This window comes from Chiroxiphia lanceolata, chromosome 1 (assembly GCF_009829145.1).
Source record: "Chiroxiphia lanceolata isolate bChiLan1 chromosome 1, bChiLan1.pri, whole genome shotgun sequence".
NCBI classification, from domain to species: Eukaryota; Metazoa; Chordata; class Aves; order Passeriformes; family Pipridae; genus Chiroxiphia; species Chiroxiphia lanceolata.
The window spans coordinates 54,467,248-54,490,334 of NC_045637.1; the positions used below are offsets into that span (position 1 = coordinate 54,467,248).

At 39.5% G+C, this 23,087-nt stretch overlaps 2 protein-coding genes across 5 annotated transcripts in view; both read right to left on the reverse strand.

The window, feature by feature from the left end:
* MPPE1 (metallophosphoesterase 1) overlaps positions 1-23,087 on the reverse strand; it is a 33,486-nt gene that overhangs the window by 2,787 nt on the left and 7,612 nt on the right. The window contains exons 1-10 of one of the 3 annotated variants that reach the window (XM_032713596.1): positions 10,124-10,536; positions 9,108-9,262; positions 7,387-7,765; positions 6,913-7,021; positions 5,451-5,554; positions 4,816-4,896; positions 2,887-2,995; positions 2,127-2,198; positions 1,891-2,013; positions 949-1,089 (exon numbers count right to left, since the gene is read on the reverse strand). In XM_032713596.1, coding sequence (XP_032569487.1) covers positions 949-1,089; positions 1,891-2,013; positions 2,127-2,198; positions 2,887-2,995; positions 4,816-4,896; positions 5,451-5,554; positions 6,913-7,021; positions 7,387-7,661 — 1,014 coding nt within the window. In that variant the 5' untranslated portion in view covers positions 7,662-7,765; positions 9,108-9,262; positions 10,124-10,536. The other 2 variants (XM_032713605.1, XM_032713615.1) reach the window with 2 other exon arrangements.
* Positions 12,450-22,171, reverse strand: LOC116800068 (centrosomal protein of 290 kDa-like). 2 transcript variants are annotated; one of them, XM_032713638.1, is made up of 7 exons: positions 22,055-22,171; positions 20,515-20,654; positions 19,848-19,928; positions 17,883-17,973; positions 16,627-16,813; positions 15,673-15,770; positions 12,450-12,929 (listed from the first exon to the last, which is right to left on the reverse strand). In XM_032713638.1, the coding sequence occupies exons 1-7, from the start codon at positions 22,094-22,096 to the stop codon at positions 12,801-12,803; spliced, it is 768 nt and encodes a 255-aa protein (XP_032569529.1). In that variant the 5' UTR covers positions 22,097-22,171; the 3' UTR covers positions 12,450-12,800. The 2 variants fall into 2 exon arrangements, with proteins under 2 accessions (XP_032569529.1, XP_032569536.1); XM_032713645.1 differs by lacking the exon at positions 15,673-15,770 and having other exon boundaries at positions 12,811-12,929.

Sequence of the window (23,087 nt, forward strand, 5' to 3'; positions counted from 1 at the left end):
TTGCAGTTCAAATTAAAGTTTACAATGGACTGAGGCTGAGGAGTTAAAACAGTAGTGAAGATGATGCAACTTTAATTAGCCAACCTCTCGTTTTGCAGTGAAGATGCACTGTCTGGTATGTGCAGAGAATGTGTGTAGTTTGAAGGCAGCTACTCTCAGGAATATGGAATAAATAGAACTACTTTCAACAACAAATATTAACAGTTGCATAAAATGAATTTAGAAGTTTGGGGTTATCTGTGTATTAAGCAGCCTAAACTCAACACCAGTAAAAAAATACATAAAAGATTCCCCCCTCAAGTCACAGACTACTCTGTAAACAGATAGTAGGTTTTGCTTCTTACTCCAAGTTTTTAGGAGTTCTGTTTTGTTTTTGAACTTGGGAACTAATTGATTTACCTCTAAGGATATACTGAGCACTGGAACTGCCTGCACAAGCATAACCAACACACTGTACAAAATGTGAATTGGCAATGAGGAGGCAGATTGTGGGCACGTCACAAACGCTGTCACTGCGTGAAGCGGTTAATGCACAAGTCTGAAAACCATCATCACCCTGCAAAGAGTCTGAGGTGGATCCAGTCTTGTTTTCACAGTTGGTAAATCAACCACGTCAAACTAGTCTTTCTACTGTTCAGTGCACAATACTGATTATTTTTACAAGTCAGTAGTTTACAATGCACCCTCTTTATAAGAAAATGTTAGATGCTTGTACCCATATACTAATTAGGTCTTCAACAGCATTGCTTTGTACCACACAGAACATGTGGCTCCCACAGATGTACTTTATAAAGTGGATGCAGTGTACTGAGTGGGTTGGGTGGGTAGGCAATTTTTTTTTTATTTTTTCGTTTTTACAGGTAGAATCAGTTTTAAAATATAGCTGACTGCCATGTTGATTTATTTATGAAAGTTATCTGACAAAAATAAAAAAAAATTAAAACTTACCATGATGAAACTAGGATTGTTTCTATTCCTCCAACTGAATGACGGGACGCTGATTTCTGGAATTTTCCCTGCATGCAGCACTTCACAAGCACTATGTGTGTGCCCACTGAGAATCAAACGGGGGTGAAACCACCATATCAGCTAGAACGCAAAATGATAAAGCACAAAACTTAAGTCGCAGCTAAAAAAAAAATGTAACTTATAAACCCCTTTTTTTTTTCTTCAAACAGAGTGAATTTATGGCAATTCTAATATTCTTACAAAGTGTTTTATGCAAAGTTATGTTTTCCAGTAAGAAATGTGTTGGTATTGCAATATTAATCACACCCATTTGGCCCTGATCCCAAGTTACTGGGCTTTTATTTTTTTTGCCATACAGATCAGAAGAACAAAGGCAACATGTTGTTGCTATCACAAGTAGAAAAACTTTGGGTTTAGTAAAGCAATGCTATTTTCTTGTCTAAGGAAGAATTTTGTACTGACAGTCTTGAGCGAAAACATTTATGCAGAAGGAAAAAACTAGTGACCATTAGGTTTTTAGGGAATGCCTTATCTTTACATTTTCCTGCAGTTACTAACTCAGCAAAAACAATGCTTTCAAAGTATTGGAAAACTGGCTTTCCACCAGCTTTGTCAGCATTTGTATACAGTACAGAAAGTACAAAATTGTAAAGTGGAGGTATCAGCACTGCAGGAGACTTGAGAGTGTTGGGACTTATGACCTATGCCTGGGAAACCCAGCAGGATCAAGGTCATGATCGCGACGATTCTCAGAGGAGCCGCTCTAACAAGCAGCCTCTCATAGACCTCATTAGAGCAGGAGCAGGTGTGGTCAGTTTGTCCCAGCTAACAGCCTTACCACAAGTTTTTAATCTATTTATAGCTACACTTGTGTTCCCCTCTCACCTACCCACCAATACTCAAGTTCCCAATAAATCAAACCTTTTGTGATGCCTCTTGAGACAGTACATCATACTTTTCTTTAAAGGGGGTGTTCTTCTCCTCTGGAGGAGCAGAATCTTCTCCACTGCATTCAGCATCACTTTTCCGATAGAGAGGGTAATGCTGGGAGTAATTAAAAGAAAGGACCAGTTGTTAATGATCCAGCCTTTCTGGAAGAGTAATAAATACACAAAAACCCCATGTCAACATGATGCCTCCCTCCACCTCTAACATACCTGTAAAAGAATGGGTTCTGAAGCTGGAAGCTCTTCCACATCACTGCATCTTTTGTTGGAATGATTTGGTTTCTGTGAATAAAATTAATCCATAGATGGGGTGAAGGTAAATTAAGCAATAACTGAGGGGTTGGAGGGGGTTGGTTGTTGACCTTTTTTAAGGGAAAGCAGTTTCAGCTAAGAGTACAGTGTTTAAGCACTATCCACCGTATGAACTTCTGAGAGTCTCTGCTGTGGAGTGATGTAATTCCCTGTTCTGTATATGCTGTAAATATGAGAAGGTGAAGAGGAATGAAATACAAGAAGCAATTGGATTTGATGAAAAAATAATACAATTAAAACATTACTAGGCTATCAAGACAGGACTGCAGTAGAATCAGGAAATTAAAATAATAGGCTAGCTTGAAGGCTATAAAACAGAATAATATGCATAAACATAAATGCACGATTATGTATTTTAAATCAAAGGGAGGGTTACAGAACTTCTGCCTTTTTTTGGAAGAGGAAATGACACCCTCTGTTGGCAACCCTGACAAGGAAATGAACACGTTAGTGCAAAGCAACACAGTTAAGTAAAAATGGTAAGAGAGAAATGAGGAGAAAGATTTGCTAACAAGTTGCAATATGAATTGGAAACATCTTTTTCAGGAGAGTCTTGGTTAGCCTGATTATTGCTACAGTATCAGTATTCCCACTGTGGTAACTATGTAGCGGCAATATCCCACTGCTGGCTGTAATCAGATCTTCAATAAACTCTTACCTGCAGGGAGCAATTCAGTTTGTGAGAAAGTGCCACAAGCTTTGCCTCTGAGGTACTGCAGACAGCACAGCCATCACCGTCCATGGCTACACTGTTCACCAGGACAAAGCTGGAAAAGACCAGGGGGTGGGTGGAGAGAAGTGGGGAGGGCAGGAAAGCATTTCTTGCTCAGGCACACATGCTGGATAAACTTTATTTTATAAAATGCAAGTGTTTGAAAGTTGGACATAGCTCAACAAAACAGCAGAATGTAACAGCTTCTGAAATCCCATGCTAAAAATCCTCCTCTGAGTATCTGCACTGTAGACACTTCTCTGTCTGGTAGGCTGCTTTATAATCAGTTCTTAATTAGGTGGCACAATATACCTTATGCTTCATGTTTACACATCAAGATATTTTCATATTTTAATGGATATTCAAGAGGTATTCTAGAGTGGAATGTTAGAAGTTCATCACTAAGCTGAATTCTAAGGGAAAGGAGAACTCACTTTTCTCCCCACACACACTTTAGACCTCAGAGACAGAATTTTAGACATTCAGTTTCTTCAGAGCAACTGAAAAGCAAAACAACACTGCATTTGGCTGGCTACCCCGAACAAACGTAGTTTTGCACTTTGCAGTCTCTAGCACAGGAAACAGGATTGTATTTGTAATAGAAGGTTTCCCTGTAGATTTCAAATCACCTTTGAACTTCTGCCACAAGATTCATAGCCATTTAGTCACACATTCAGGATCTGAGATATATTCCAGTTCAATTCAGTAAGTTTTACAGACACAAATGAGCTGAATGCCTTCACTTAAGAGATACCAGTCAATACAAAAAAAACCCAGTTATTCTCTCTTAGCAAATTAAGCTTTTATACTACACATTTGTTGTAAAATAGTTTATCTCAGAACTTTTCATTAATAGTGCAGCTCATTTCAGTTAATGAACATGATACCAGACATACAGTCTGTAACTACACGCACTGCTCTGTTTTATCAAAGGGGAAGTGGAGATGTTCCTTAATAATTATTTTTACAACAGCTGAAATACATATCTAGAGCACCCCACTTCTGCATGATAAACTACAGCTTTACAGAGAGCACGCATGAAGCTCACAGATCTTCCTAAAATAGACACAACCATTTCTAGACCTGTTGAGAATATTTTTCACATTTGCTTAATTAAGGAACTGCAAGTTTTGAATCTCACATTTACACGAGCAATTACAACCATATGACATGTGCCAAATGCAGAGTGGCAGTGGGCCTTCCCCTCGTATATCTGAGCTTTAAAGACAAACACCTTTCCGCAAACTCACTCTTGGCTTCCCTCATCGAATTCCTGCATGGTATCTGAAGGTAACAGGGCACACAGCAGACGACTGCAGCCACAGACACACATCTGTGAGAACAAACTCTGAAACTAGCCCTACTCCAAGCCAAAACCAGCTTGTGCATTATTACCCCACCCTGTGGAAAACCGTGGAAAAGCAACTGCTATGTTCCCAAATTCCTCAAACGAGTTAAGTTCTGCAGAGTAAAGAAGTTATTAAAATTAATGAAACTTTTAATTTGTAAACACAGAGGAGGTTGGTTTGTGTTTCTTTATGAATCCTTTTATGTTTACAGCCATGGCTCATTACCAGCTGCAAGGAAGTATAAAGGCAAACCAAAGAAATGGATTCTGGCTCCACAGTACTTTTCCATTTAAAAGGAAATTGTTACCATTTACCCATCTCAAAGTACAGCTTCCACTGTATATCAAACTACAGGTTTGTACAAAGTGTTTTGGGGTTAACATATCATAAGGTAGATGATTAGAAAGGCTCTAAGTTAAGCATCCCCATACTATTTCATTAGAAATTCCACTTCTGGTTTTCATCACTAGTCTGCTAACTCTAAATCACTGCTCTAAATATTGAAAAAAAATTTAAATATACTCACTTTATTCCTTTCCGAGTTATTAGCTTTCCTGAAGTCAAGTTGAAAACCTTTTCAAATCGATTTACCTTGTAGGTAGTCATTCTGTGTCACAGAGCAAAAATACAACTGAGGTAAGAAATTGGCATTGGAACTCATCTGACACAGTTGCTTTACAGGTTGTTGGTCATTCATTCATCTTACCGCTCCATTATCCAGCTCACACATTCATTCAGCAAACTCACAGGGATGCTCTGACACCCCTCATGTCCTCTTTCCCTGTCCCATCAGGGCAAGCACAGCAGAACGAGGGCACTCACACTCTTCTATGCCGAGGTAACAGGAAAGGAAATAGCTCCCACTAAACACTTTTCTGACAAGGAGGCCCAACACAAGGATTCCAAGCCAGCACAGAAAGATCAGCTCTGAACAACTTCTTGTATGGTCACAGAAGCATAAATGTAGCCTGAAACCTGTTTTGTGCACAGGTGGATGTCTTTTAAGGTCTTACCCTAAATTACAATCCTTTCTGATTACATAAAGATCAAAAACTTTCCGTATAACCACAAAACAGGTCGCTAAGACACAAAACCAGTTACTGTATGCATGCCAACATTCATTCGTGGCACTTGGGTACTCCTTTCACTGACAAGACTTACTCATAATGAAATCCAATGTCATGATTCCCAACGATGACCACTAGCTCAGTAGAAACTGGATACTTGAACATTTTCCGAAATCTCCTGACATCATCTGCCCATGCCTGCATATGAAAAACAAAAGGAGAAATTAATGCTGTTCCACAGTATCAAAGGGGACCACTAGTAGTGCAGTGGGTTTGCACAGCAAGGTTTTGTTACTGGGGGGCTACAGGGGTGGCTTCTCTGGGAAGCTGTCAGAAGCTTCCCCTGTGTCTGACAGAGCCAATGCCAGCCGGCTCCAGGATGGAGCTGCCAGTGGCCAAGGCTGAGCCCATCAGCAACAGTGGCAACACCTCTGGGATAACAGTAAGGAAGGCAGAAAAAAACCTGTGCAATTGCAGCCAGAGAGGAGTGAGAGTATGTGAACAACAGCCCTGCAGGCACCAAGGTCACTGAAGAAGGAGGAGGAGGAGGAGGTGCTCCAGGCACCGGAGCTGAGATTCCCCTATGGTGCAGACCATGGTGAAGCAGCCTGGCCTCCTGCAGCCCATGGAGGTCCACAGAGGAGCAGAGATCCACCTGCAGCCCATGGATGACCCCAGGCTGGAGCAGGTGGATACCTGAGGAGGCTGTAACCCCATGGGAAGCCCATGCCGGAGCAGTGTCCTGGCAAAATCTGTGGTGAGAGGACCTAATGCTGGAGCAGGTTTGCTGGTAGGACTTGTGACCCTGCAGGGGACCCACACTGGAGCAGTCTGCTCTTGAATAACTGCAGCCTGTGAAAGGGGCTCACATTGGAGAAGTTGGTGGACTGTCTCCCATGGGAGAGACACCACACTGAACAGGGGAAGAGTGTGAGGAGTCCTCCTGAGGAGGAAGGAGCAGCAGAGACAGCATGTGATGAACTGACTGCAACCCCCATTCTCCATCCTCCTGCGCTGCTGGATGGATGAGGTAGAGAACTGAGAATGTCATTGAGCCCAGGAAGAAGGGATGGAGGGAAGGTGTTTTAAGATTTGGAATTATTTTCTCAGTACCCTACTCTGATTTGACTGGCAATAAATTATTTTTCCCCAGGTCTCTTTTGCCCATGAGGGTAGTTGTTGAGTGGTCTCTCCCTATCCTTACCTTGACCCATGAGTCTTTCTTGTATTTTCTCTCCCCTGTTCAGCTGAGGAGGGGAGTGATAGAGCAGCTTTGGTGGGCACCTGGCATCCAGCCAGGGTCAGCCCATCACAACAATGTAATACAGAAGCACACACTGAGATGTTAACATTTTGTAAGTTTTATATGAGGGGCAAAATTGTCACGATACTACCAAAAATGAACTCATATCTAAAAAACTAGAAACTTCTACCAACAACAGGACAACTGTAGCAAAAAAAACCAAAGCCTTGCATACCTAGTCTGCTTTCTTCTGTCATCCATTTCCTTCAAGAAATCCTCATTTTTTGAAATAAGAGAGCTGATGATGTCATACCTGAGGTGAGCTCCATTTGCCTTCATCAAAGATATCTCCCAGAATAAAAACAATATCTGGCTGCAGTAACCATAAGGCAGTTTGGAAAGATCTCTCCATCTGCCATTCCCTGAAAGGAAAATACAGAGCCAGTCATCACTGCCTAACCTCTGGATCCTCAACTCTGAATACACAGACACAGCCTGGCAACAGGAAAGGGAAAATGACTTCCACACACTGAAATATGAAAATATAATACCAAATTCAAATTAAATACTTAGAAATCAGCTTTAAGTACAGTAAGTGCATCTTACCTGGTCGGTAATTCTACCACAATACAAACAGGACATGCAAGAAGTCATGCCAGCTTGTTTATTTTTTTCATTACAATTCCATTAAACAGCAATTAATTTGAACAGTGAATTACTATCTCATTAGCTACTATTAAAAATACTAAAACTAGGATAGAGGTTATTAAAAAAAATTAATAATTACCTTCTTAGTTTATCAAACCAATGTCCTTTGATTTCACCAAGTAGGTGAGTATCAGCTAAAATCATGGCCTTTAGGACTGAAGCTGAAGTCTCTTTTTCACCCATGGGAGCTCCACCTTTCACTTCTGGCCAGCAGCATTGAAAAATCACCACATAATAAATTAAAAATTCACAAAATATGAACACTGAGGTGACAAAGCCCACGAGTTTCAGCAGAAAACAGAGCCTCTTCTTCAGAGGAAGATTCTTCACAGTAGTCGAGCTATAGCTCAGCATTGCAGCACCAGCATAAGATTCAACGGCTCAGTTCTCCTCTCTTGGATGAAAACAGCTAGGAGTAGTCAAAGGATCACATTGGGTGTTTTGTGAGTACAAAATCCCTGTGGAGAAAATACAAAATAAAATATTCATTAAGTCAGTATTCCCCGTGGAAAACTACCATGCAAGGCCTACAGTGTTAGCTTCTTGTCACCCTGAAAGATTTGGGAATGTGTAACTGACCTAAAAAACAAAGTTGGTCTTCTCCTTCTGATACACAGACAGCCATGCCACTGAGCACAGAACTGCACTCTCTCCTACCAGGACCAAGGAAACCAGTTTAAAGCCAGCCAGGATCTTGGTATATGATGCCTTTTTTAGAACTATACAGTGAAAACACTGTGAGTAGGGGTCAAAGATAGGTAACGACACAGCTTAGCTTGAACAGCAGCAGCAAAAACAACAAAAAAAAAATCCATATAGAATCATTTAGGTTCAAAAGAATTCTAAAACTGAGTCCGACCCTTAACCCAGCACTGTCAAGTCCCTCACTAAACCATGTCCCTAGGTGCCACATCCACACATCCTTTAAATACCTCCAGGGATGGTGACTCAATCACTTCCTTGGGCAGCCTGTTCCAATACTGGACAACTCTTTCAGTGAAGAAATTTTTCCTGATGTCAAATCTAAACCTCCCCTAACTGGACATGAGGCTGTTTCCTCTTGTCCTATCACTTTTTATTTGGTAGAAGAGACCAACATCCACCTGGCTACCACTTCCTTTCAGGTAGTTACAGAGGGCAATAAGGTCTCCCCTCAGCCTCCTTTTCTCCACCCTAAACAACTCCTGGAGGGCACCTTCTGGCACAAGTACATAAGATGACTACACCAAATTAATTCCATTAGCACTTCTAATATGTCTTCTTGTTACAATCTCCAACAACAAAAAGCAATTGAGTATCCCAGAACAAGTTTACAGGAGCTTTTCAGGAACACAGGCACAGATACGCGGCTATCTCGCTAACAATGCTTTGTTTCTAACAAGAGGAAAACAAGAAAAAACCTAAGCCTCAGAAACAGAAACTGCACTACAGCTATAGAGAAACGTGTGTAAATGAACCTAAATTGGTAAGGTAACTGTATTTATTGCTTTCTTGCACCTTGCATAGCTTGTAACCCAAGCAGGTAACTTTTGAAACTACAGAATTTTTTTTCTGCCCTGTTAAAGGCTAATCCAAAACAAATGTCTTCACTCCAATAAGCCACAGCTGTAACAGGGCTTATTGATTGTTTCACTTGTCTACAAGCATTTAAAAGGAGCTCATTATTCCTAGTGTAAGGAAGAAATGCCCCCTTTCACCGTTCTCTTTCTTCTACAGTCCTTGACATAAACACACTTTTCCAGTGGAAGTGCCTACAGGAAACAAATGTCCCACCTGAGAGAACAGAGATACAACCCTTACTTCCAGTAAAATCACTCAGCTTCCACGTGCAGCCTCTCGGGTCTCACTCTGAACAGCACTGGGTGTCTGAAAACCCCACTCTTTAAAGGTAAACTGTGGCACAGTTTACCAGGAGAACTATAAAGACGTTACTTCACATGCCCATGGACAAAATTCTAGAGAAAACCACAAAATCTTGTCACCCACCCAAGAATGGGACTGCAATTTTGCTTTCTGCAATAGAAAAATCCTAACATAGTACTAATGTACTAATGTACAGGATGTTAGCAATTACTGGACTCAGGACTCAGTGACTAGCAGCCCATGTGCATTTGAATTGACTAAATCTTGATTAAAACTGTGAATATTCAGTGCCTTTGACTCTTAAGACCTGAAGTGTTAGGCACATTAGGACGAAATTACAGAGCCACACAAAACTGGATCTTTCTAAAATTCTGGCCTCAGCTGTATATAGAATACAGAATAAAGTTAAATTGCTTAACTGTCCCATGCACTTGCCCGTTTGATTTATGTCTCATGGAAACTGAAAACTGACATATGATTATTACACTATTTTTCCTACCAAAACCTCTGTTTGGTAATAGCCACTTATTTTCAAACACAAGCTTCCCATATCAGCACTATTCAAGTACTTATTCAAGAAAAAAAAAATCATTAGACTGCATCATGAAATATTTCTAATATGCATTATCTAACATTAGCATGACTAATACTTAATTGCATGCAATTCAGTTCTATCTAAACTTGATTTAGCTGGAGAAAGCCATCGGTCAGACGTCACAATTCCACAATACAGTGGAACTACACATAAAGCATGATTAACTTGTTTAACATTCATCTCATCTGCACTTTAACTAGCAATCAAAATCAAAAAGACCTTGTCTGTACATCTCACACCAAAGCAAGATTAAAGCAGAAGTATCTGTTACCCGACACAGCAACAAGGACAAAAGACAGGTAAATTCTTAACTAAACACACAAATTTATATGGTTTATCCTGCACAAACGGCACCTACCCCAGAATTTGGAAGTAGACTTTGGTAGTCCTAGACAGTCTCCTCTTCCAACAAAAACAGTACTAATCTGAACAGAAATTGCCAGTAAGTTGTTTAACTTGTATTAAGCACGCCCAAAAGAAAAAAAAAAATCACATCTTCAAGAGCAAAATGATCCCATCAAATGCAAGGAAAAAAAACCCCTGCAATTAGTAGAAAATAAAAATATCTTCAAGGCAAAACTGCATTTTCAAAAGTCACAAGCAGCAACTGCCACAATCAAAGCCACAGAGCCGGTTATTTCCACATATGCTCCCTCTCCCATCATTTCTGCTGGTAATCGTTACTATTCTGGGAGTTGTGCCACACATGTGGAAGATGCCAGAGGTCTCCCGTCTGCACCCTACATTTCCAGCGTTCCTGATAGCAAAAGAAAAAACAGAAAGGGAAATTTAAAAAAAAAAAAAAATCATAGAAAGTCAGTGATGCAGAACGAGCTGAAAGGCAACTGCTACTACTGGTTGAGAGAAATCCTGCCCACCTCGCTCTGCCACCTGCCAGCCCATGAATGTGGCTGGACAGCTCCACGCATCCCAGGGAATGTGGTTTACTTGGAAACCAAGCACATGCAGCAGGGATCTGAACCTCACATCCGGGGACCCAAGGAGCGGAGAGCCACAGCCTCTCACCCGTGACAGTGAGGCCAAAAGTGATGCTGTCAGGCTGCACACACACTGCAAGATGGAGCTGTGGTTCTGCCTGTCACTGCAACAGTGCGTTGCTACTCCTCCCCCTTACATGGCTCATTGTTAAGATTAGACTAGAATCTGGTTTCCTAGAGCTTGAGGACCTTAGTTATGAGAAAAGACTGCAGGATTTCTCACTGTTTCTCGTTCTAAATGTATGTGAGTGGCCTGATGCGAAAATGAGTTTTAAAAGTTTCAAAAGTTCATCACAAAGGTGATTAATACAGTATTTTCACCATATTAATTACCTTCAATTGTTTGGGCAGAGAACTGTATAATGAAAAATATTCTGATCTTCAGTAGCTGGCAAACAGTAAAATTCTGCTAGTCACAACGATTTTTTATGCAGTCAATGTATACATTCTTTCGGCAGCGGAGACCCTGAACTTTTCCTCATCGACATGTTTGAAGAACGATTCTGCATGACATTTAAAAATCAGCCTGTGGACAAGGGCTATTACTGATTAATTTAACAACAGGACCAAAGTTTAAACATGCTAGAAGTATAACTTTATACCACAAAACTGCGGGGAAAAATGCTCCAGTGATTAGCACCGATTCCTTCTCCAGCATTCATGTCTATTTTGCTTATTAACAAGTTAGAAACATTTTTGCACTTATAATTCTTCCACTATACATGCTATTCTTCTTCTTTTCTTCCATCAAGTTTACTGCAAATGCAGACTTCCATCACACCTCTTTTCTTTCCCTTTTCCATCTCAGTTCAGAACATTATCCAGCTTTAATTTACAAGTAAGCCGAGAATGAAACAAGGGAACACAATGCTCTATAGCCAGAGCAGGAAGCAAGGAGTTACCTTCTCTGTCACTTAGTCAATATGTAACTCTGAACATATCATATGCTTTGAGGTAAATTTCTTTATTAATTTACAACTACATAAAACTGTCCTAACAAACCAAGTTGGATACAAGAATCTTAATCCTACTCCTAGTCCTACCCCTCATATTTTTATGAAGCTGAAAAAGCTGTATTAGGTTATAAGCAAGCTTAGTTTTTGTAGCCTTATGATAGTTTTCACTTAATTCTTCCATCGCAATGCCACAAAGCTACAGATTTCAGAAAACTTTCAGAAAAATACAGTTCTATAATGTAACTATGTTAAACTTTTGTGAAATGTAGTTACAAACAAGTTCAGGTTCAAAATCTCACAAAGTTCTGCAAGCTAACTTGCAACTGGGAGTTGTCTCTTTTCATGCCAAGCTCTGAACGCGGTATTTTTGCCTTGTGAACTGTGACTCTCTGTACTCCACTCTCCTTTTTAGCTCTTCAAATACCAGAGCTCTTCAAGTACCTCACTCTTCAATCAAATAAGAGCTTCTGATGAATTCTTCTTTTGACGCTGCAAAACAACTTTCTGACCCATCCTTCTGAATACACTCTTTCTTTCCAATTCTGAACCCTAAATCCTTCCTTCATCCACATATTTTAACTTACTTTTGTGATTAAAGAAAAATTCCAAGGAGAGATTTAGCATTTTTCTTTTAAGAAACCTCTTTGCAATGATTTAATGATAAAATTAATTTTTGTCTGCATTAGCACATCCTTAGTGTTAAAATTCACAAAGACTGCCAAATCTGCACATCTAATTTGATTTAGCTTACAGAAAAGGATAAATTGGGAAATTCAAAGATTTTGTCATATTCCCATAAACACCCACAATCACTCCTACAATGAATGTATTTCATAAGTGTGAAAGAGAAGGCTTTGAAACTTAGTTGAAGTTATACAGACCACAGTTTATTTAAAAACCATATAAACAAAAAATCAAAGGCACAAAATACAAAAACATTTCAGAGAAGCTTGTTAGGATCATATTAATGAATCCATAACATTATCAAAATGAGGTACCACTTAAGCCATGGTAGGTTTAAATGTTGCAGTAAGTATAAAAAAAAAGTGGAAACTCTACTTGCCATTAAATTAACCAGTAGTTACAAATGTGCTGTAAAAGGAAGCCCATACATTACACTTATTTGTTTCAAGCACTTTTCATACTCATAGTTCAGTTTCAGACATTCCTGTACAGCATGCTTTAGATCTTCTACCTCTTCAAAAAATTCCTAGGAAAATCAAAAAATATTCACCTTAAACTTTCTTTCAAAGACATTCTCAATAGGAGCTAGTCAGCATTTCAGTTCCTCAAAAGTTCAAAGACACCCTCCATATTTTTATTAACATATGATTGCATTATGCAAACACAGCTATGGTGAAATACAGCAATTAACTATAACCTCAGGTAACAATGTAAAACTCTGCCCCGAACACACAATGCAAGCAGAATTCAAGTTATGTTAGAGCCTGGAGTACAGACTGATAATAGGAAAGACTAATTAAAAAAAAAGGGAAAAAATGTTGACTTATCAGGCAGCTACAAAATGACAGTCCAGAATGACAAGGGAATAGTGTCACAGTCCTCTGTGCAAAAACACAACTACACCTCTCAAAATCAGACAGTAGCAGAGAGCACACCATTAACTTCAAGAATCCAAAAGTTGCAAGGCTATGAATACGGACAAATGAGCAAGGAGAGAGATGAGGAGAGTATACTAAGGAACAAGAAGTTAGTATTTGAAGAAGACAACACTGAAGAGCTTAAGATGGAAAAATGGATACCATATTTAGATCTAGAAAGATGTAAAATCTTGTTAGACCTTAACTTTGTAAATTCCTAGTACCTACCCAGAACTTCAAGTACAACTACGTTGTGTTAATGAATGTCCTATTTCAGATTAGGATCTATTATTTCTCACTACAGTATGTTAAAAAGTTTGATTTTCATATTCAAAAGGATAAGATTTATGATGCATTAAACTTGACATAGCCTAAAACACTATCCAACAGGTTCAACTGGCTCAGATAAAAGCAAGTGACAACAAAGGAGGGGAAAAGAGCAATATGTAAGGCTACACAGAACATAAAGAGACAGGCCAATATGAAATCCACAGAAAAAAAGTTCTGTTGAACATGGAATCATAGAATGGTTTGGGTTGGAAGAGACAAAGATCACCTAGTTATAGCCCCCCTGCCATGGGCAGGACACGTTCCACTAGATCAGGTTGCTCAGGCCCCCAGCCAACCTGGACTTGAACAGTCCCAGGGATGGAACATCTACAGCTTCTCTGGGCAACATGTTCCAGTGCCTCACCACCCTCACAGCAAAGAATTTCTTCCTAATATCTCATCTAAACACACTCTATTTCAGTTTAAAGCCATTGCCCCTTGTCCTGCCACTACATGCCCTTGTGAAAAGTCCCTCTCCTGTTTTCTTGCAGGCCCCCTTTAGGTACTGGAAGGTGCTATGAGGTCTCCCCAGAGCCTTCTCTTATCCAGGCTTAACAACCCCAACTCTCTCAGTTTGTCTTCACAGGAGAGGTGCTCCAGCTTATTTAATGTCAGGCTGTGTCACTTCCTCATATTGATCCTTTTGCAATTATACTATCCCAGAATGGATAACTGAGCACGTAGTTCTAGTTAGACTTAATTCAAATACAAGACAAACTCAGATTCATAGAAATAATCTTCATATATGGAACAATGTTTTGTTCAGCTCCTGCAACTCAAGTCTGTTGAGCAATTCTGACTCTTTGTAAGTGAAGTCAGAAATTGCAGGGAAGTATATGGACAGAAAGTGGAGTGTAATTACTGAAGTCTTCATTTCACCAACCTTGAAAACTCCTATCTACCAAAGTAACAATGTATCTACCTACATCCATCGGTATTTGACATTTTCTCCTGCCTATTCTTCTTTTTTTAATTAATAGCTACATACATCTTAAATAACATACAGTGACTTAAAACTACCTAAAAAAGGGTCACTGATAAAAAGTTATGACCCCAGATCTACGTATTTCTCTTCTGGAAGATGAAACTTTAAGCCCCAAGTTGTCCCTAACTCCCAAACATGGGGATCTAGAATTCACCCTGGCTCAGTGTTCTACCACCTTCACACCCAATAAACTACCATCATCTTTTACTGCTACCCCTTAATGAAAGCTAGCTTAAAGTTATTTAGTTTGTGAGAAAGGACTGCAAGGTAAGAAAACAGATTCTAAAAAAAAAAAAAAAAATCCAATACAAGACCCGAGAAATAAGCAAAAAACAGTTTAAACAAGTCTGTTGCTGAAAATAAAATCTTATGTCAGCACATTAAACAGAGCCCTCTATAGTTAGATAAGATCTCTTCGTCTTCTTACATTATTTCAGGAATCACCAAATTTTTGCACTTTCACTTTCTACACCTATCGATCTATCACAGAAACTTCAAAGCCTCTGCCCTCCCCAAGCTTGGAGTTCTGTCAGAAGCATAAATTTGATATGTTCAGGAGAAAATAGCTTTCTTTTCACTGAAATTATGAAGCAATAAAAGTGATCAGTCAAAAACCTATTTTTATTCTCTCTGCAAGTACCTGTTGGAAGAAATTAAGACTGTACCAGCAGTTACAATTTTAATGTCAAAACAAGCAATGTCAAAACAAGCTGAGGCAAATAATCTTTCATAAAGGAATTCAAATAGCCCAAACATTAAAAAAACAAAAATTCCACAGCTATGGATTAAAACCAAAAATAAAGCCAAAACCATAAAATTAAAATTGCATTACTCCTCTTCCTTAGCCAAGCAGCACCGTAGGACATGAATGTTTCAAGGAGCCATTCATTTCCATCTCTCTCAGAATGCTATACACTGATTTTTTATGTATTTGGCTTGATAACAACATATGTTCAGCCTAAAGATGTTTTGGTTCAGGCAGAAAAGTTAGTTTTTCAAAAATCACCTCCTGTTAAACTTGTCTTAAAATAAATTACCTTGTCTAATCCAGCTAATTCATTTTTTAGTGCTCTCTTTTCTGCAGACAACTTTCCATTTTCTTTCTTCAGCTTTTTAATCTCCTTCAACAATAGCTCTACATTCAAATAAAAAAATGTGCACTTCAACCAATACAGTCAACCTCCCACTCACATGAATCATACGACAGCTAAAGAGCTGCCTACCTTTTGTGATATTAGAAAATTAAAGTATCTTTTTCATAAAGTGATTTATTCTTAAGAACTGGCCCAGAACATACCCAAGTACTATGAAAGACAGCAGGATTTGCCAACTGGATAATCTGAATCTGTCAGATTCTTAGAATGGAGGATTATTTTACTTTAAAATCCACAAAACATACATCACATGCTTCAATTACCTTTTTCTGACTTACAAGAGGGTCACATCAGCCCTTGCTGACCGCACATTTCCTGAAAATTATGCCTACATTATAAGATCTCTTCCACCTCTTTTCTATGCTTTGACGTAGAACAGGATTGCACCTTAACCTGTGGATTTACTTGTGAGGAAGAACATGCTGAAATCAGTATTGCCTAGGTTTGTCCAACATTTTAGGGCTAAACCCAGGTTATTTTATATATCAGTGTCTGAAAACCAAAGAATGGTGCAGTAAACATTATTACTAAGAGATCTGCATATGTACATCTTACCAGAATAAAGAATAAATAGCTCTAAATACAGCCACACACTCCTACCCATGATTTTATCAACCTACCAATTCCAGAAAAACAGCAAACATTTAAACACAAACAAATGCAAGGCTGAATCCTAGACTACGAGATGCCATTTTTACATAACAGGTTTTCAAAAATGAAAAGAACATTTTAGCTAATGCTGGTTAAAGTAGAAGAATGGCCTCAAGGTCAAATGAAATGCATTCTCTCTGATGGGCATACTGGAAGGAACATGATCAGAATTAAGGGCACCATTACCTAAATATTTACTGCAACAGGATTCCTTCTCTTCAGAAATGTCCCTGTGAGAAGTTATTCCTCCCTCTGAGGTTCGACTTCTTTTTCCAGAAACAGCACTAGTTTTCCAAGAAACCTTTTTACATTCCAGCTGTTCAATTCTTTGCCTCTGCTCTTGAAGATTATGCTCTAGCTCATGAATTTTAATCTGTTGAGAAAAATTTTTTAAAATGCACAGAAAAAACACAGTTCAACTGAATACCACTGAAAACACATTCTGAATACAAACCTAGAGCTTTCATTTGCTGACTTAAAACTACATTCATCCAAAGGGTCTGAAAGGAGAAAAAAGAAAAAGCTTCACAGTAAGTGAAGCTTTGCACACATCAAGTGTTTTAAAAAAATCTGCGAGCACATGCTTGCAAGACAATCATGGAACCACAGAATGGTTTGGATGGGAAGGGACCTTAAAGACCATCTAGTTCCAACCCCCCTGCCACGGGCAGAGACCCCTTCCACTAGACCAGGGTGCTCAAAGCCCCATCTAAACTGGCTTTGAAAACACTTCTGTGGGGGAGGGCATCCACAACTTCTCTGGGCAACCTGTTCCAGAACAATATAAATGCACAAAGATACTAAACCTTCCCTCACAGCAAAGCATACCTTCATGGCAGCAATTCCCAACTTCTAAGAAAAAGTACCTATCATCCAAATTATAATGAATACTAATTCACAAACAAATAAAGCACAAATGAGGAAATGAGACTGGTCACCTGCAATGCTTGATCAATTGCCCAAAGAGGCAATACCCACTTGAACCACTAGAACCACTCCTGGTCACGCAACTCTACCTTCTCTTCAGTTATGATGTTAGTCTCTTTGCACAGCAAGCCCACAGGTCTTGCTACCTGAAAGAAGACTATTTGCCTCCATTTGGTTTGCTACTGCTGAATTTCTGAAATAAATCAGCTCTTGACACACATAGAAAAATATCAGGGCAAGGCAGGTCAAAAGATGTACATACAATCGGAAGGACAGGTAGGGAGATGAGTAAAAAAAAAGCAAGGAAAGGGGAGACAGCTTTCTGCTACCAGAGGCAAAAGTTCATTTTCAAAGGGAACTACAGGCTACTCTCCATTATCTCAACGTCATGAGAAACAAAAATAAGTATAACAGGAAAAGCATGATCTCATTTCACAAACGCAAGAAACACTTTCCAGTCTCCCTAAAAGCTTACGTTTGGCTATTTGATACCACCTCCTACAAATTCTACTTACAGTGAGATTTTTAATTGCTTCACTTTGCTCCTTGTTTTTTTTGCTTTCTCTAACGTAACGTTTCTGTAGCTCATTATACATATGAAGCAGTCTAAAACAGAAGAAATGCATAAATTGCAGTAAAACACAAAAGCCAAAAAACATGCATCCCTTATGGCAAAGGTATTAGAGACACCTCACAGAGATCACTTGGGCTGTAGCTGCACTGCAGAGACTTGTAACAGAAATATTTAAGATGGGCTTGAATGAAGTGAGACTGTCAACACGGAAAGAGAAAGCACCAGAAAATAACAATAAGCAAGTTAAAAGAATGGTCTGTATGGATGGCAAAGAATCCCTTTCACTCAGCCAGACTGAAGACCCTGTTTTGTCCAGCACACATGGCCACATTCTGATTAAACCTCAGTGAAAATGACTCTTTGATGCAAGACCTATACAACAGCAACAGGAGGGTGGCAATGACTGCAGCGTCACATATATAATTCCTCTCCCTGTTAGAACAACAGGAATAGCACAAGGACACTCCTAAAGGATTTTAAAACATTTGTCCAGAAACTAGTTTCTTGCCACCAATGAAGAACCCATAATGAGGACACATGAGGCAGAGTCCCCAGCTCTCTGTGTTGCACAAAACATCTCATTGCTTCCAAGTGTGTAGCTGTGAGGATACGAGTGAGTGAAATCGATGAGAAAATGAGTGAGTGGGCAAAAATCAATGTAAAATAAACAGATTTGGGATCTTACCTTTCTCTTTGATATTATCTTGCATAGACTTCTGCTACACTAATTTCCTGCCATATTATATAGCATTCAGTTTCCATATATGAGGGCCAGAACATAACTGACTACATTTTTCCTATTTTTTTCTAGTAATTCATACTAAGTCATGACTGCGCACTACAAACAGGATGAGCTAGACTGTAGTACAGCACAGCTTTGTAAAACAACATACAAACACAGATGCTAGAAAAAAAAAGGTATGTCAGGTTAACTGCATCCTAATATAGCACTTGATTCAAAGACTAACTTGGACTTCTTCCCCATAAGCATCTAGGTACTCAATTCCAGGCCAGAGCCAGTCACCCAGCCTTCCTATGTAGTTTGCAAAGAGAGTCTGGTACACTGAAAAGGTATTTAACAAAATAAAAATACACCAAAAAAAAACCCAAAACAAAACAAAACAAAACAAATTTTTAAAAGGGCGTTCTAAAGACACCTAAAGGAAAGATTAAAAACAGGGCACTTGGCCAAAAAGCCGTAGGGACTGCCTCAGTCTGTGTAAGATCCACAGCCCATTTATGTAAGTGAACAAAAAGTAGCCTCAGAAGAGATGGAGCAGCTTGTTTTACAGTCAAATCACAGAAGAATGGAACAATATTTTATGTCACTTTCCTAGTTATTAAAATATTTCAATGTATATTTTATCAAATAAAAAATGCATCTTTGCATCAGAAAAGCAGTTACAAGAGTTTCATTCTAGCATTAATTGGCAAACTACAATAAGTAGTGGCTCAACTCTAGAATTAATTAGACTGAAGAGTAAAATCACTTCTCTGGCTTACTTTGAAAACAGTATCAGCCTATAAATTTTATATACACATAAAACTGAGCTATATAAAATGAGTTAAGAAAGCTGCCACAAAATAGAAGGTGGCTAAAAAAAATCAACAAAATCTTAAAAAAAAATCTACACACACATAAAGGAGTTTCCTGGCTCATTAAATTTTTCTCAATTAAAGATTTGAGAAAGAAATCCATTTTGTTCTTTCTTTAGTGCCATTTTCAAGTTTAATCTAAGGTTTTGTAAATCCTTTTAAAATGCAAATGATTTTCCACTGTTTCAAAGGCTGAAAGTCACCTCACCTCCATAAGTTATAAATTTCACTGACTTAACCATGAACAACATATTCTACCCTACAGAGAAGAATATTTACTACTGTGAAGAAGCAGCTTCCAAGAACTCACCTGACACTGTCACACTCTAGAACAAAATCCTTGCTGTCTCCACCCTTACGCCATAAATGGGTTTCTGTTTGAACCTGAACACTTAATTGAAAGAAAAACAACAGCTTAATAAAATTAGATTTTACAATTCAATTGGATCAAACAAAACAGCTGAAAAAAAGCCAAGTTACTTTGCAGTTTGATTTTACAGTAGAGGATCATAAACACACCAAAATTTAAACTTTGACGATTTTTGCAGACCACTACTTAAATCCTGGCAGGACACTATCCAAAACACTGGCACTACAGTTTTCCAGGTCCAAAGGTCTCGGTTTCTAAATCTTTTAAATGGCATTGATGCAATTTAACTATCTTACTACTGTTTGGTGGAAAAATAAATGTATAACTCTTTGCAGTTAGACAGAGAGTACGTTGGCTAAGCAGGTGTATTACTTGTTGATATTAAAACTGTTTTTTCACTACAATAATGAATTCTGTACAAGTTGCCCCAGACAGCATTTGTTCCTTTACATGCCTCAAGCATCTTCTACCTCCACCATCCTGGTCACAGATGGCCCCTCAAAATATGTGCACTAGATAAGGCTTAGTTCATCTGAAAACATGAAGGTAAAAGTCCTGAAATGTTGCACTTCTTTTGATGCAAAAAGAAACATTTGACACTTCTTACTCTCTGCTTGTGCCACAGTCATGCATTAACTGCTGCAGATGCAACTTTTCTTGGATCTGACCCAGATTCTTTTCTAGCTCCTTATTTTTTATGTGTAGTCTTTTCACCTTCTTGACTAACTGTTCATTTTCATCACTGAGCTGAAAAGGAAGAGAATTTAAAAAAAATAAAAATCAAGAAACATTTTTAGATCAGGTATGTAGTAGGCTGATAACATTAAAATTCTCTCCCAAAAGCTTTACTACATTTATCTTAAACTAACTACATTTATCTTAAACTATACAAACATATAAAGGAAAACAGCAGGAAAAACAATTGGGTTCAAATTTTATGAAAATTTGACTAAAACAAACCTTCTTTAACACGCATATTAAAGGTTTCTAATATATGTTCATAACTCATTAAGGAATGTAGGGAACTGGCTTTGTATTTAAAATTAATCACAAAGGGACAAAACATCGGAGTTTTCAGTTACAGTGCTAAACCATAAACATCAGCTCCACAACTAAGCTCATGTTTATGTTATTACCGGACTGCTGAACCTCGCCCAGCAGTATGCAGTCATACAGACAATATATACAGAAATATATATATTATATATAGCAATAACTAACATATAAATGTACGTAAATATATAAATATATTAGTTATTGCTATATTATATGTAGTAATACATATTACTATATTACATATAGCAATGTAGCATATAGCATACAGTGAACTTGCCACCAGCTGCCGCAAGAGAAGAGCCCTGAAGAAAAGATACAAGGACTCCCTGAAACAACATCTCAGCCTTGGCCATATTGACCACCATAACTGGTCTACTCTGGCCTCCAATCGGGAGGCCTGGAGACATGCCATCTATAACGCTGCCGTTTCCTTTGAGAATGCACACAGGATCACTCTCGAGGAGAAAAGACAGCGCAGAAAGAATCGTGCCTTGCAGAATATACCACCTAAGGAGTCTTTCTGCTGTGCCTTTTGCAATCGGATATGTCTATCTCGTATTGGCCTCATAAGCCACCAGCGTGCCTGTAGCAAACACGGATAGAGCCTTCCTAAATCTTTGTTCGCGAAGCCCGGCCATGAATAGTAATATATAGTATATATAGCACATATTATTGCATAGGATATATAAAATACTATATAATTATATAGAATATTATATAATTGTATAGAATATATTATATAAGGCAATATATAACTATACTATAACACAGTTATATATTAATATATTATACTTCTATATATACAGTGTATATTAATATAATACTATAGCAAATATATATATATATATATTGCGTGTGTGTGTGCGTATAGATATAGATGTAAATTATAACTCTATTGCCTTAACCCAGCGGGAATTAAGTAAAAGAGATGCTACGTGTCAGCAGAAGGAAGCGCAGAAGGCACCGAGACCCCGCGTTCTGCCCTAAGCCTGAGCTTTGCCCCCAGGGCAAACTGGCCGCTCCCGGCGCCGTGCCCGGGACGGGACGGGCCTCCGGGGAGCCGGGGCGGCACTGCCGAGGGCCGCACTCACTTGGAGGCACCTGTGGACGGCGGGCAGGGCCATGGGAAGCATCAGGAAGGCCGAGACACCGGGAAGGCGGGAGCCGCCGGGATGGCCCGGCCGGATATGCTGCGAGCAGGGACGTCATAGCCGAGCGACCGCCGCGGTTCCGGGGATACCTGGCGCCATCCCTCTTTCCCGGCGAATGGCGGCGACCCTCTGCCCCTGGAGCCGCCCTAAAAACACCGCAGTCTCGGCTTGTCGCTTTTAAATTGTCACTTTTAAATTGTCACCAAGTTTCACTCGGTGGGATTCCTGGGGTGTCCTGCGCCGGGCCAGGAGGTGGGTTCGGTGATCCTGAGGGTCCCTTCCAACTCAGCAGATTCAATGATCCTGAGACTTTCTGTGACTAACAGGTACCGGGTGGGTGGGATTGAGAACGCTGCCGACCACGGACCTGCACGGATATATTTGTACACCAACACACACCAAGTGATGTATCTCTGCAAAAGCAGGTGCTGCATCTCCTGCCCCCAGCACAACGGGTACAGGTTGTTCCAGTAACATCCACCGAGGCAGGAGAAAAGAGCATGCCTGGTAATGCTGCTACCCAACGAGGTGGGGGCTGTATCCTTGGTGTTTGTGGTACTTTGCTATTGCTACTGTTTGCTGGGCTTTGCCTTTGGGTATAAATATCTAAAGGGAGGGCATGCCAAGAGGATGGAGCCAGGCTCCTCTTAGTGGTGCCAAGCAATAGGACAAGAGGCAACGGGCAGAAACTGGTGGAAGTTCCACCTGAAATTGAGGAAGAACTTCCTTACTGTGCAAGTGACCTCACACTGGAACAGATTACCCAGAGAGGTTGTGGAGTGTCCCTCACTGGAGATATTTAAGAACTGTCTGGACACAATCCTGTGCCATGTGCTCTGGGATGACCATGTTTGAGCAGGGAGGTTGGACCAGACGACCCACTGTGGTCCCTTCCAACCTGACCCATTCTATGATTTGGTCTTTGTATTTTGCTGTATTTTTGGCAGACAGGTTAGAGGGCATACAGGCAGAA

What these genes read in the sequence shown, in the direction of transcription:
- LOC116800068 (XM_032713638.1), bottom strand. Translation starts at nt 22,096, where the DNA reads ATGCTTCCCATGGCCCTGCCCGCCGTCCACAGGTGCCTCCAA. An exon ending in AAGCAATTAAAAATCTCACT is followed by an intron (nt 16,814 to 17,882) that starts GTAAGTAGAATT and finishes TTTTCTCAACAG; the next exon opens with ATTAAAATTCATGAGCTAGA. An exon ending in CTGTTGCAGTAAATATTTAG is followed by an intron (nt 15,771 to 16,626) that starts GTAATGGTGCCC and finishes ATTTGAATGTAG; the next exon opens with AGCTATTGTTGAAGGAGATT.